The 16,157-nt window shown below is 40.4% G+C and overlaps 3 protein-coding genes across 3 annotated transcripts; 2 read left to right on the top strand and 1 right to left on the bottom strand.

The window, feature by feature from the left end:
* The first annotated feature begins 229 nt into the window (after positions 1-229).
* LOC139445499 (tropomyosin-like) lies at positions 230-1,084 on the top strand. The gene has a single exon (XM_071226640.1). It carries the CDS (start codon positions 230-232, stop codon positions 1,082-1,084), a length of 855 nt encoding a protein of 284 aa, XP_071082741.1.
* A 7,117-nt stretch (positions 1,085-8,201) lies between these two features.
* Positions 8,202-9,056, top strand: LOC139445156 (tropomyosin-like). Its single transcript, XM_071226262.1, has one exon. The coding sequence runs from the start codon at positions 8,202-8,204 to the stop codon at positions 9,054-9,056; it is 855 nt and encodes a 284-aa protein (XP_071082363.1).
* Positions 9,057-14,341: 5,285 nt separating this feature from the next.
* Positions 14,342-15,196, bottom strand: LOC139444798 (tropomyosin-like). The gene has a single exon (XM_071225759.1). The coding sequence runs from the start codon at positions 15,194-15,196 to the stop codon at positions 14,342-14,344; it is 855 nt and encodes a 284-aa protein (XP_071081860.1).
* Positions 15,197-16,157: the final 961 nt, after the last annotated feature.

Raw genomic sequence — 16,157 nt, 5'->3', positions numbered from 1 at the left:
GCGCTGACCATCTCTGTCTGTAATACCACATGCGGTTCAGTCTGTAGTATAAAACAGACCGATATAAACGAGAGGCCATATTCACTTTCCGCCGTCAACAACCAACAGTCCGCTCTCAGTTCTGACCTGAATAAGCAATACGTCGCTCGGTTGTTAAGATTATCTCTACAACTTTGTAATCTAAACTACTCTCCGTTTCATTTTACGCCACAACACCTTCAAACTAGCCATGGACGCCATCAAGAAGCAGATGCTCTCCATGAAGTCCGACAAGGACAGCGCGCTTGAAAATGCCGAGATGTTGGAACAGCAACTTAGAGACATCGAGGAACAGAAGGCTAAGGTTGAGGAGGACCTCCATGCTCTCCAGAAGAAATTTTCCAACCTCGAGGTAGAATTTGACAACGTTAACGAGCAGCACCAGGAGGTCAATGCCAAGTTGGAGACGTCGACCAAGAAAGTCACCGAGATGGAACAAGAGGTCAGTAGTACGTCCTCCAGGGCTACCACATTGGAGGAAGATCTGGAGAGGTGCGAGGAGAAACTGCAGACAGCCACTATCAAGCTGGATGAGGCATCCAAGGCTCAGGATGAGACGGAGAGGTCACGCAAAGTTCTGGAAAACAAGAACATTGCTGACGATGAGCGCATTGATCAGCTAGAAAATCAACTGAAGGATGCTCAACATATCGCCGAGGAAGCTGAAAGTAAGTACGACGAAACTGCCCGTAAGTTAGCCCTGACAGATTCCGATTTGGAGCGAGCTGTCACCCGTTTTGAGGCTGCTGAAACCAAAACCATTGAACTGGATGAAGAATTGAAGGTCGTTGGAAACAACATGAAGTCCCTTCAGATCAGCGAGCAGGAGGCTTGCCAGAGAGAAGGGACGTTTGAGGAGACCATCGCAGACTTGACTCAAAGGCTCAAGGAGTCGGAGCACCGCGCAGCGGAGGCCGAGATGACAGTGTCCAAACACCAGAAGGACATCGACCGCCTGGACGATGAGCTACTTACAGAGAAGGAGAAGAACAAGGCCATCCATGACGAGTTGGACCAGACATTTGCCGAGCTCGCCGGATACTAACTGTGAATGTGTACTACAGACAGGAAACATGCCAGTGTTCTTCAAATCTCCAGTGGATATTTTCTAATGCTGTGACATTGATCTATAAGACCCTGTGCTCAAAAGGTTAACACTTTTTGTCTACTTTGTGTGATGCTTGTAATTGTCATCTCATGAGTCAGTGATGCCAGTGATTACTTGCTCGGATACAATGGATACCACTGGAGGCCTGGTTGAACACTCAAGTTTATACTTGAAACTTTGAATCTCACATGAACAATATAAAGCTTTCTTTGATTTTAAATGTACCCATCCACTGCTGAATGTTGTAAATAGCCAAAATTGTATCAACTCATTACAACTATTTATTATTTATTCAGTGTGTCAATAGACATGCGTTTGTTCATTTGTGAATAAAACCTGCACGTCCATAAACCAAGTTGTTCATAATTTGGCATTCCACCTGGCACTCAGGTGTATAAATATACAACGTCAACACCAGAGAATAACCAGTCTCGATTAGCCGACGAAACAGATTCTATTGAGGTGAGGTGAGGTGAAATTGGGTTTAACGTCGCGTCCAAGATTATTGCACTTATATAGCGACGTGTATGTGTGGCTGCTTGTACTAGTCCGGACTGATGCCGATTTATGCAGCTAGCATAACTCAGACACAGTATACTGACTCCGAGCCGACCAGTCCTTGCTTTAGCCCCTTAATGCCGAGCGCCAGACAGGGTAACAATAAGTACAATCTTTTAACGTCTTTTGGTATGACGCAGTCGGGGATCGAACCCCGGACCTTCCGCTCTCCGGGCGGACGCTCTACCACTAGACCACGGAGGCGGTCGATTCCATTGAGTGTAAAAGGAAAAATAGCGGTAAAAACTATATGAATGGATCACTGAAAATAGGTGATGACACCAGGTGTCCGCGGAAATGGTAAGCATGTCCTGCCCTACCAGTAGCAACAGTTATACCACCACTGGATTCTAACGGTTAACAGCACCCATGAGTACAAAGACATGACGGGCGCTACTGGTAGGACAGGCCATGCTTACCCTTTCAATGAACACCTGGTGTCAACACTGATTGACAGTGATTCATTCATATAATTTCTCTGCTTTCTCTCTTTGTTTCTTAAATGGACAAATCAACATGAAGTTGTTCGGAGATCTCTTTCCGGGGCTAAATAGACAGGTCTCTATGGTACGAGTGGCGTTTTATGAGACGAATATACATGCAAGAGACGAATTTGTAACAATTAATGACAGTTTTGAAATCGTTTTATCGTTGTTAAAAAAAAGCATTGATACAATTTAAATCGCCACAGTTTTGAGAAATGTATACACATGAAAACCCAGTTGAAATAATGGTAATCTTATTTGTTTTACCATTGTCGTCAAAAGCTTCCAGGATATCTATTTTCACTGAATCTACACCGATATGTAACAGAACGACTATAATAATTTACACATAAGGGAGTTCTTCCAAGTTCACCCAAATAGCATTTGTGGAGCTTCTTTTTGCAACAGAAATATACCTTTTAAAGGACTTGAGGTGAACCTTTTCAATATTTCTTCTCTAGTTGTATACCCAGATTTCTGAAACATAGCAAAAATAACAGGAGCAGCATTGCTTCAAATATTTTAGCAGCAGTTATATTGGTAGAGAGTATGTTTCAACCTGATGAAGGCTGGGATAGATGCTTTCCTTGCTTGAAGAGATAGAGTATCACAAGGTTTAGTCCAGACAGGTCTTCAAGAAAATAATATGCCAAGATATTTAGAGCATGGTGCTACTTTAACTTGAGAACCTTTATTAAACCGTTGCTACATAATTTTTAAGTAACCACTATTTCTAAAACTACTATTTTGGTCGAAATTAAACCTCTAGTCCCAATGGTTGGCAATACGATTCTGAAACATCTATTTTATTATGTCGTCCAGTTATACTATCATCAACAAGAGTTACATCATCAACAAAAATAAATAAATGTTGTTGGTTTTTTTTACAAAATTACCCCTTAATCCATGTCCCTTCATAACAAAAAAATATAATGAACTGGACTAAACATGCAACCTTGTATAACACCTGTGTTGGTTTTTTAAATTTATGTTTTCACATGTCCCACCCTCGCACAGGTTTTGTTAATTTCATACATATTCTAAAGTATAATAAACATTATCCCATGAATGCCCCTGTCGACTAGGACGTAAACTGAGGCGTAAAGATGTAACCTCTTTTGTTTTTTATGTAATAGAAAATTGAAAGAATTGTTGCAGACGATTAACCATCACCCAGCAACAGTTTGTACATTGTAATCTGTGGCAGGGTAATTTTGTGTAAACATTAACTGGTTCAATGAAGTCTGGGGTAAGAAATAATTATTAATTTGCAACCACATGAACCCCACCCTGTCTGAAATGTTGTAAATTTGTTCCCCAAGCAGCAAATTTATGAATTGTCACAGATATAACGGGTAAGGTACATATTAGCCATTGTGTATAATGCAAATTTTTGCTATTTTAAAAAGTTTTTTTTTAGAAAATTTATTTTAATAAATGAAACCATGTAGAAATATTCTTTGAGTGCTGACTATATGTTTCGCTAACTTAAGATATTTTAAAATGAAAATCAAACATATGATCAAATCAACTGTGAGGTATAGTTTCCTTTTCTTCTCAGTTATAACTTATTTCTGTCATATGATGCAACGTTTATTTTATAATCAATAATACAATGTTAGAACATATGGTTTGGTTTTCTAAGAGATTTCTAACAAAGAGAACGAAACTTTGATCAGTTGTAGAGTAATTATTTCCTAAGCCACCGTATCGTTGACTTCAACTAAAGTTCTTTGTCTAAGTTCCAGAATTGATGTGAAAATTTTACCAAAATTATTTAATAGTAAAAGTACAATATAATTGTTGACGTTTTCAACATCACCTCGTTTTACAGCGGGATCAACATCTTCTGGAAATTCACCAAGATCAAATATATGGTTAAATACGGTTACATGTCCATGGTATTTTCATAAAAATCATGAGGAACAGCATCTATATCGGGTGCTTTGTCAGACTTCAATCCTTTACTATCAGCTCTATATTCCATCATCAGTAATAGTTTCAGATTTCCACCGACCCGCTGTCCAGGAAGATGGCATAGTCGTGTAAAAGGAATAGTGTGAGCTGTTAATCACATACATTATTTCTGAATGTCTGGGAATTAAAGATTCATTCAATTAGAAGGAATCACATTCTGATTGGAAGTTGTATACCAGATGCATCAACATCACATTCCACAGGCAAAGTAATAAAACAGAACAGACAAAACCTTTTCCATAGTCATAAGAGTGAGTGAGTGAGTTGGGTTTAACGCCGCTTTTAACAGTATTCCAGTTATATGGCGGCGTGTCAGCTTAATGTCCGAGGAAAGCCCGAAGTGATGCAGGTCTCAGACGTTTACCACTTCGGTGAAACCCACGAGCACGGGTATGGTGCTGACAAACCTAGAAACATAATCGGGCGAACCGTAGTCATAAGAAATATTCGATTATATGACTCCGACTGTATCATTAGCATGTGTTTATGAATCGCTATCAAATATGATGATACCAGGTGTTCGGGAAAAGGTGAGCGCATGCTGCCCAACATTGGCACCCGCCACAAACACATGCAAAGACAAGTCAATTGTTCACCTAAAAACAACCGGGAGCATATGGTACAAGTCAAAATAGGGAATTGCATGGAAATGTCCTCCACATGTCTGACATAAATCTAGTTTACTGAGGCCATGATAGTTGTAACCTTGATCAAACAACTTCTGAGCAAGAGTTGTATGGCGCTCTTTGTAATGTTGGAAGAAGATCTATTGTACTTCAAACATGTACAACCCCACGAATACAAAAACCTAAACTGATTACTGATGAATATATGCATATGAAACGTGTTAACATTGCAAGCTTCTCCCGTTTCAGTGTGAAACACGGGGGTGCACGCAAACCCTTCCCCAACGACCCACCCCCACTCCCACCCCCCACCATGAAGGTGAAAGTGCACAGTCATGTAACCCAGATGTCGCAAGATGCTACCTTATCTTCGCATGTTCACAAGATGAGATGGTAATTACTTAATAGCTCTATGATAATCTCCATTAATGGCGCAACGTTTGATGTATACTTTCTCCGTAAGAAAGTTCCGTCTTCAGATAAATTACGATAAGGTAATTTATATTGCAATACATTTCTTAAATAAAAGATGCAAATGTAAACAGCTACAATTTACATTTACACAAACTCATGAAATATGCGTTTATAAAACACAAGAATAAAACAAAATATTTTACAGATGGTTATGTTGATGTATTAGGATTTATTGGTTGAAATTATAAACATGTTAACAAATTGTATTGATTGAGGGCATGTTGGAACAGGCCATCTTCATGTAAGTATATTATTTTGGAAACTTCGTTAGCTAATAATATTATATAATACTATTCAATCTTGGCTATGTTTTATACAGTGAATTAGATCATCTACTACTGATGTGCACTTGAGCAGTTGAGTCTTTGATGGATTGGTGTAGGCGGTGCTGTGCGTGTACCAAGCTCACTTTTAAGTTAATGGTCACTAAGTATCAACTTAACACGATATTTTCTTGAGATATTCTTAAAGAGGTCTTAACTTAATATCATTTTTTACTATTCTACATGTTCTTATTTTTCTCCTGCGCCAGTAGCCATAGATTCTGCATCTGAAAGAGAATGTATATTAAGGGTTTGGAATTTCTGTTGGATGGTATCAACTACAGATAATGACGTTGATGCTGAGTGTTTAATTTAGCGTTTGTCCATCAGCAAATAAACAATTCTTCTAAGGATTCGGGATTTACTCTTAGCAAAAGCGTTTCGGAGAATGATATTGTTTGAGGTGTTAAATTTACCATTTTAGCTATTGTACTATATAGAAGAGGATATTAACCTTACCCTGCTCTGCATGACCAGTTATGTGTAGTTCTACTGGCCCCAAACACTGAATTTGCAGAATAGAAGTTTAAGTTTTTCACGAGTATATAGGTTAATCTGTTTCATAGAATTGAACTAATGTCCCAAATGGTATTAAATGATAGGTTCTGTTAATGATTTGAATAGTTTTTATGCTTGATGTACTGGAATATCTTGATTGAAAATGGTAGTTTGGAGTTCGTGGTATGCTCCCAATCCTTCTTTAAACAATAATGTAGCGTTTTCCAGATGAACCTTTCAGATAGATCAAACATTATTCCAAAATAATTATAATGATTTGTATCACACAATGTTTTACCGTTAATATTTTGCATTCAAATTACTGAATATGCAAATTATAATAACTTTATATTTATCTCCATTTATTTTTTATTAATGCAGAAGACACGAGGAGTATCAAGATTGGGTGGGCTGTCTACGAATAATAGAAAATCACCCGTAAGCAGTGACTATTTTGAGAGTGAGTGAGTGATTGAGTGAGTGAGTTGGGTTTAACGCCGCTTTTAACAGTATTCCAGTTAGATCACGGCGTGTCAGCTTAATGTGGGAGGAAAGGCCGAAGTGATGCAGGTCTCAGACGTTTACTACTTCGGTGAAACACACGAGCACGGGTATGGTGCTGACAAACCTAGAAACATAATCGGGGCGAACCGGGATTCGAACCCACAACCATAGGTTTCTGGCATGCCCAAGGGCCTCAACTCTGCACAGCGAATCGCGGCGCCTTAGACGACTGAGCCACCCGTGCCCCCGAAGAGTATCAAGATTGGGTGGGCTGTCTACGAATAATAGAAACTCACCCGCAAGCAGTGACAATGTTGAGATCATGTAGAGTTACACTATTTTGCTTAGAATTAAGGTGTTGCTGAAGATCGTGTATTAATATGTTGAAAAGAGTGGGAAACAAGATACATCCCTGTCTCATCCAATATCAGATAGGAATGTTTGTGACACTCCCTTACTGGTATTTACTCTATATGAAATATCAGCATGAAGCGAATATTTAATATGAATTGCCTTCCTGGAAACACCAACTGATAAAAGTTTAGAAGGCAAACGTGATCTATCTATTGTGTCAAATGCCTTTTCTAAATTAACAAAACATAGCGATTTTGCTGAGACAATTGGGGTTCCGAGTACAAATCTGATATCAGAGATCTCGATATCATTTTCTAAATCCAGACTGTGAAATGTCATGCATACAGTTATTGTCCATGTGTTTGGCATTTCTTCCATTAATAATCTAACTAATAACTTCCCATACAACTGCGTGCAGCTATGCCTCTGTAATTAGATTTATTTGTTTTTAATTATCAAACACATTCCACGACCCTTTCAGCATTGATTGAGGAGTTAAAATAGCATTACAGTTTTGAATGGGGTCATTATTTTCTGGATTAAGAAATCCTGATTAAGAGATCCCTTGTACTGGCTGCACCTTTTATATTTTTTAGATAACCAAAGTTTATTTCATAATGTTCAAACCTCTTTATCATGCCAAGGGTTTTAGGCAGTTTATATACAGGTCTGCTTCTGTTGACACTATATTAATGGAGATAATATACCGGCATAGAAGGCATCAATGTGTGCTTCACAAGAAGCACTGTCATTTGGTGTTCAACAAATTATTTAGTGCCCACTGGTGTTTGAATGATGGACCCTATGTCAGTAGGAAAATCAGGCAAGTGGATAATATTACTATTATCTATGCATCCATCATCAGATACTGAGAGGACACTGATATCCCCTCCAAGGATTATGTGGCCAAGTTTTGAGTATTTAATTATTTACATCAAAATACCTTCTGACATAAGACGATGTACACGGGCAGAGCACATGCTCAAACAGATGCACCCCCCGCCGGTACAGGGAGAGGTACACTGGCGCCGTGGCAGGGGGTCGTTTCAAAGATGGCGGTTACCACCCCTGTCTATAATACCACATGGGGGTAAGTCAGTGGTATAAAACAGACCGATATTGAACGAGAGGGCATATTCACTTTTCGCCTTCCGCCGTCAACAACCAACAGTCTGCTCCTTGAGATTATCTCTACAACTTTGTAGTATAAAGTACTTTCCGTTTAGTTTTACGACTCACCACCAACCAAGTAACCATGGACGCCATCAAGAAGAAGATGCTCTCCATGAAGTCCGACAAGGACAATGCACTTGAAAAATCCGAGATGTTTGAACAGCAACTTAAAGACATTGAGGAACAGAAGGCTAAGGTTGAGGAGGACCTCCACGATCTCCAGAAGAAATTCTCCAATCTCGAGGTAGAATTTGACAACGTCAACGAGCAGCACCAGGAGGCAAATGCCAAGTTGGAGACGTCTACCAAGAGAGTCACCGAGATGGAACAAGAGGTCAGTAGTACGTCCTCCAGGGCTACTATGTTGGAGGAAGATCTGGAGAGGTGCGAGGAGAAACTGCAGACAGCCACTATCAAGCTGGAGGAGGCATCCAAGGCTCAGGATGAGACGGAGAGGTCACGCAAAGTTCTGGAGAATAAGAGCAGTGCTGACGATGAGCGCATCGATCAGCTAGAAACTCAACTGAAGGACGCTAAGTATATCGCCGAGGAAGCTGAAAGAAAGTATGACGAAACTGCCCGTAAGTTAGCCATGACAGATTCCGATCTGGAGCGAGCTGTCACCCGTTTTGAGGCTGCTGAAACCAAATCCATTGAACTGGATGAAGAATTGAAGGTCGTTGGAAACAATATGAAATCCCTTCAGATCAGCGAGCAGGAAGCTTGCCAAAGAGAGGAGACTTTCGAGGAGACCGTCAAAGACCTGACCCACAAGCTCAAGGAGTCGGAGCACCGCGCTGCGGAGGCTGAGAGGACAGTGTCCAAACTCCAGAAGGACATCGACCGTCTGGACGATGAGCTACTTACAGAGAAGGAGAAGAACAAGGCCATCCATGACGAGTTGGACCAGACATTCGCCGAGCTCGCCGGATACTAACTGTGAATGTGTATTCCATCCATGAAAGATGTCAGTGTTCTACACACCTCTAATGAATATTTTCTGTACTGGTACTCGTCGGATACTAGATTTGGACATAACGGTGAATAGGAAATTTGTCACTTATTTATGTTAATTTATGCTTATATTTATTTCAATTTCCATTTGCCAACTATACACACATAAACCCCAAATGGTTGAACTAACAATGTGCTTTACAATAGTGCTTGTCAACAGGTGACATAAGGCTATGCTCCGAGCGGCGTTTCTACCAGGACAATATGTGCTCGTTACTGACTCCGAGGGATGTCAGTGACTACTCTCCATATGCTGCCACCATACATGAAGTACTTGTGTTGATATATTGTCAAAGCTAACGTGACTGTATGTGAAACATCACTACCGCTCTTTCAACCATGTACGTAGCAACTTTTAATGATCTGACCGATGTGCTGAAGTATAATTTTTGAAATAAACCATTTTGTTTCATATGTTTCGTTTGTGACGATGTTGCCCTTTGCTGTGGTGTATTTGACAGGGGTATTTTCAATACCAGGCTTGCCATTTGTGTTGTTTAAGCATGTGTTTTACTTTGGAAGGGTGGTATCATCACTGCTTGATGATGATTCATAACGCATGCTCGTGATATAGTCGGAATCGTACAATCAACTCTGCTTTTTGCAGAGATTATTTTATGTATATGGAAAGGGTTTTGTCGATTTTATTTGTCTAAGTTAACGTTATTAGTTATCTGGATGGCGTTGCTGTCTTTTTTATGACTACTCGTGTAGGATCCGGATGTACTAAATGACGTTATTGCATATACATATATTGAGGTAGATCTTTACGGATCTAGAACGTATTTCGATGAAGAAAGATGATAAATGCATGTTGATATAATGTGAATAGACAAACGCTTAGTCACTGAAAAAATATAATTTTGATAGAAACAACCAACTACATTCAAATTGAAAAGGAGCCCCAGTGAGATGGGAGATATCTGAACCTGTGGACAAATATCTAGGCTTGCTTCATTTGGGGCTGTGGCACTACAGTAAATATTATGGTTCAGGGACTGCAAGACTGCACATTTCTTTAAACATTCTTAGGAATCTAGATTGCCTAAACCAATGGCAATAAACACATGCATCTCTTTGCCAATCAGTATCCATGCACGACTAACACGCCCATCACCAACACATAAATCTGAAGTTTATGATTGTGGATTGACACTGATGCTGCGCACCACCCTGCAAACACGGCGGGTCATACAACACCCCGCACGCCGGTCGTACAACACCCCACGCGGCGGTCAGATGTGGGCATTAACAAGGAGAAGCTAACTCATCTTATGCAATCGGTGCTGCAATAATCATTACCGCGAGTAAGCAAAATCCTCGATTCTCTTGAACCGTAAAGAATTCATTACCTTAATGCATCACCCACAAACACATGTGCATACCACCTGCAGCTGAAAATTCCAGGGGGTAGAGGGTCTTCTTCACTTATCGTCTTACTTCAGCCCCCACTCGAACCTCTCCCTCCTACTTCCCCGCCCACCCATTCAACACCCCACCCCGCCCCCGCTAACATCTTATGCATGTTTACAACAGACTTGATATATTCTTGTACACGTAGTAATGTTATTGCCTTCTCGTGAAGATGGATGGTATAGATATATCTAGGCATTTCATGTTCGGAATTTGCTCTTCACGAGTAACCTTTGTTATGATGTTGGTGACAGACATATTTGTGTAAACTCATTTCGACAATTTTGAGATATGTTTTACAGATGTATGGATATATTTATTTCATGATCTACATGACAGACTACATTGTACCAAATAATTATCTTGGCTTAGCTTGGTGCCGTGTCAATGCATATTGGGGTCAAAAAGAAAGGGACGCATCAAAATGTCAATAATCAGACAGGTGTGTGTGTGTGTGTGTGTGTGTGTGTGTGTGTGTGTGTGTGTGTGTGTGTGTGTGTGTGTGTGTGGTGCATATTTCACACTGAGATATCATTCCCTTTCCTACTAACGAACATATCCACTTACATACATTTAAAATGTTATTCTTTAATTAAATTTTGTTTGTGTGTATATACATAATGGTTTATGCTTGCTGATATTTCAATTCAAATTATGTATAATTTTGATCCTAAAGGAAATTAATTATATAATATACTTATAATTTTCATATAATTCATAATTATACTTTTCACCGCTATTTTGCCTTTTACGTGTGTATGTGTGTGTGTGTGTGTGTGTGTGTGTGTATGTGTGCGTGTGCGTGCGTGTGTGTGTGTGTGTGTATGTGTGGTGTGTCAGTGTTCATTACATAGAACATATCAGTCAAATAAACGAATTCCAAACTGCAACTGATGCGTTATTTACACACGCACGCACGCACGCACGCACGCACGCACACACGCACGCACGCACGCACGCACGCGCACACACATACTCACATTCCCAGACACCTATCTTAGATGTCATTATGGATAAATAATCAGTACATAAAGGGCTGACCTGGTGTCCTCACTGATTTTCGGAGAACTGAGTCGGCAGTTAATGGAGATGTGTTATTCTCTGTCGTTGACGTTTTATGTTTATTCGATATACAACATTGGGCTATCCTTGGCAAGACACATAGTTTACACCACAATATCAAGAGTATTCTTAAAGTAGGTGAAGTCGGCTGGTTTACAACCCACTTGGACTACTTCTCATGTCCCTTCATGATTTAGCACGACACAAGTGGAAGCTTCAGTCTTCCCTGCAGAGCACGTGTGTGGGTTGCACTACTACTGGTTTGCTGGTTATAAACCATCACCCCCACCCTTTCCACCCGCTACTACCCCCTGCCCCCACCCCCACTTACTTAGGGACCGGTCATTTGATATTCTGGGGGAGGGGATCTGGGATTTTATCGACGAAATTATTGGCCAAGAAAATGCTTGACAAAATACATTGTTGCAAGTTTTTTTGTTCAAAAGAAATATATAGACTCAAAGTGTCAGCTGAAATATCTGGTTTTGCAGCTGTAGCTGATTCCGTACAGAATACCAAATTGCCGGCCCCTTATGTAACAAACGAAGACTGGAAGGAACAACAAAAAAACGGATTTTGTAACACAGACAAACAGTTGCAGCAAAGATTACAGAGGACCATCACTTTAATAACCAGTCCTGTTACACGTGTAGGAATATTCACACAGTGTCATTATACATAGGCACCTACATGTGTGATTCAAGAGTAATGCTAGCATTGTTCAGACTCCTGGATTGCCGCAAATGGTTCGTGGTATTTGGATTTATCACCGATAAACGTAAGATGCTGTGACTTATCTCTGGAAATAGAGGTACCGTTGGTTTGTATAGTGGGTCATTGCTACCAGGTATAAGGGATGTAAGGGGTCTTCCAGTTGTCCTCTGTTGCCAAGTAGTTGTCGCCCCAAACTCACAGATGCATAACATGTTTGTCATAGGTCTTCTAGTCTGTCTCACAGACATAAGAGAACAAATTGAATCCAACTCGAACCTAGAATGATTTGGCAAGTCTAGATTGCCTCAGCTCAGCCCTCAAATTAAGCATTTTTTCTGGGCTTCATTTGGATTATATATATCTTTAACCTAATGCATAACTTTATATCACAAGAATACTCTTTTTTCAATTCTATGTGTGTTTCTATTGAAGGTGGGTACTCTAAGCGTTGGCAGGGAGGCATATTCCGTGCGCGCCATGAAATGCATAAATACCCACATGTTCAATGACAGCGACAAAACCCTTTCCATAATCAGAAAAAATCTGCATTGTATGATTCCGACAATATCATAAAAATGTTTTTTGTATGACTATCAAATAGTGATGTTCCCCTGTGTTCGCGAAAAGATAAGCGTATTCTGCCGCACAGGTGGCACCCGTCAAAAAAACATGCAAAGGCAAGTAAATTGTTGACCTGCAAAACAAGGGAGCCTGGTAAAATTTAAAATATTAAGGAATTGCATCAGACTTTTCATTTTGTCACTGAAGCCTTAAATTTGGAAACGCCCACCATGTCCACTATAACACATTTTGAAAGCTCTACTGAGCCCTTGAACAGGCTGGGAAGATGAATGTGGGCGTTCCCTTCATTGAAGTCGTTGATAACAGGAAGTACGCTCTGTAATATTATATGTTCATTATACTTAGATTTCCATGCCCCCATTTTTCTTATAAACTGCATTGAAACATCCCAGTTATAATCTCAATAATAATCATTGGAATACTAATGCACTGTGATCACAATCGGGTGTTCTGAAGTCACGTACATGTGTCCACACGTGCTTGTCAGACAGATATAGTTTGTAGATATGCCCTGTTATGACATACTTTATGTTGTGGTTCCTGGTTTTTGAAGTCAAATATTAAATATGTTTTTTAAATTACTCAAACCACAACACAAAGTGAAGTTTCTAGACCACAAGAGTGTTCCTTAAAAACTGTGTTCCTATAAAATAGTGACCAGTTTGTTTCTAGATAAGATTTAAAAAACTTGTATTCAGGAAAGATATAAAGTAGTATAGTTAAGTAATAGAAACAACAGCAACATTGACATGATTTCTTAAAACAGCAATTAAAATATAACAATGAATAATTTATTTACCTACCAAGAAATAACTTACACGCTGGTTCACCTGATGGGGATAACATCCAGTATATTGCAGTAAAGTTGCTGACAAGGGCAGACAATATGCACTCACTGACGAGAAATTGATTTCCGTTAGTACTTCCTGGAAACTACAAAAGCCACGTGTGTGTACAAGGTGCTGTGAACAGTAATGGTGTCACACTGGGTGGCAGGTCGTATTTAAAATATGAACAACTTGTATTATGGACTTCCAGGTTTTATTCACAAATGAACAGTTGAATGTCTGTAGACTTACTGTATAAATAATAAATAGTTGTAATGAGTTGATACAATTTTGGCTATATACAACATTCAGCAGTGGTTGGGTACATTTAAAATCAAAGAAAGCTTAATATTGTTCATGTGAGATTCAAAGTTTCAAGTATAAACTTGAGTGTTCAACCAGGCCTCCAGTGGTATCCATTGTATCCGAGTAAGTCTTCACTGGCATCACTGACTCATGAGATGACAATTACAAGCATCACACAAAGTAGACAAAAAGTGTTAACCTTTTGAGCACAGGGTCTTATAGATCAATGTCACAGCATTAGAAAATATCCACTGGAGATTTGAAGAACACTGGTATGTTTCCTGTCTGTAGTACACATTCACAGTTAGTATCCGGCGAGCTCGGCGAATGTCTGGTCCAACTCGTCATGGATGGCCTTGTTCTTCTCCTTCTCTGTAAGTAGCTCATCGTCCAGGCGGTCGATGTCCTTCTGGAGTTTGGACACTGTCCTCTCAGCCTCCGCAGCGCGGTGCTCCGACTCCTTGAGCTTGTGGGTCAGGTCTTTGACGGTCTCCTCGAAAGTCTCCTCTCTTTGGCAAGCCTCCTGCTCGCTGATCTGAAGGGACTTCATGTTGTTTCCAACGACCTTCAATTCTTCATCCAGTTCAATGGATTTGGTTTCAGCAGCCTCAAAACGGGTGACAGCTCGCTCCAGATCGGAATCTGTCATGGCTAACTTACGGGCAGTTTCGTCATACTTTCTTTCAGCTTCCTCGGCGATATACTTAGCGTCCTTCAGTTGAGTTTCTAGCTGATCGATGCGCTCATCGTCAGCACTGCTCTTATTCTCCAGAACTTTGCGTGACCTCTCCGTCTCATCCTGAGCCTTGGATGCCTCCTCCAGCTTGATAGTGGCTGTCTGCAGTTTCTCCTCGCACCTCTCCAGATCTTCCTCTAACATGGTAGCCCTGGAGGACGTACTACTGACCTCTTGTTCCATCTCGGTGACTCTCTTGGTAGATGTCTCCAACTTGGCATTTGCCTCCTGGTGCTGCTCGTTGACGTTGTCAAATTCTACCTCGAGATTGGAGAATTTCTTCTGGAGATCGTGGAGGTCCTCCTCAACTTTAGCCTTCTGTTCCTCAATGTCTTTAAGTTGCTGTTCCAACATCTCGGATTTTTCAAGTGCGTTGTCCTTGTCGGACTTCATGGAGAGCATCTTCTTCTTGATGGCGTCCATGGCTACTAGGAAGTTTTTAAAAACCTAAGACTAGGGATAGTAAGTAAAAGTTTTACAGTTGTCGAGAACGCTCAAACAACACAGGATAACGATGCTACAAATCACTGAGGCTGCAATAGACCTGTCTGTTGGAGGCAGAAGCTGAATATGATTGTCCATCAGTGTCAGCCAGTTATAAATACACAAGAATCTGACCCCAACATCCTGACCCCCCGTGGAGGGGTGAGCGTGTTGCGGTACCAGGGCAGGCCATCTGGACCGACGGGCGGCCCATCTTGAGTAAGCGTTATGCAACAGTTAGCTGAAATCGCATCCACTGGAAGGTCACGGTAATGCTTTTGATTGAACTTGCCTGCATGTTTTAACAACAACGTCACATGACGAGTGGAGTTGTAAGTTGGAATTATTTGGAATTGCATCAGAGAATGTACGGCTCCCATCACTGTAATGCCATCGCCGCCACGTGGGAAGGGGAATGTTTACTGTAAATATTTGTTCACAGGTCTGTACATATTAGTTTTCTGTAATGAACACAAATAATGACGGAACTCCAACACGTCCTCGGACAGACAGTGATATATTTCATCGTGGCGTATTTTGCATAATCATGAATCCTTTACTTATTATAGTTTGTAGTGTTTGAGTATCAGTATTAAATATGTCAAAATGTCAAATGATATTTCGTGACTGGAACCTGTGTTATTAGCGAGTGCGATCACTAGGGGTCGATGTCTGTCTAGCATACTGATAAATATATATACTTTTTTTGTCTGTCCGTTTGTTTGTATGCACACTCAGCAATATTCCAGCTGTATGACGGCGGTATATAAATAATCGAGTCTGGACCAGACAATCCAGTGAATGAGTATCGATCAACTGGGATACGATGACATTCATTAACTAAGTCAGCGAGTCTGACCACCCGATCCCGTTAGTCATCTCTATCACTTGTAGTGCCTTT

The sequence above is a fragment of the Haliotis cracherodii genome, unplaced genomic scaffold (assembly GCF_022045235.1).
Source record: "Haliotis cracherodii isolate W230 unplaced genomic scaffold, xgHalCrac1.p SCAF_6, whole genome shotgun sequence".
NCBI lineage: Eukaryota > Metazoa > Mollusca > Gastropoda > Lepetellida > Haliotidae > Haliotis > Haliotis cracherodii.
Note: the sequence above shows the minus strand (reverse complement) of the source record. Positions and strands in the feature narration are given on the sequence as shown.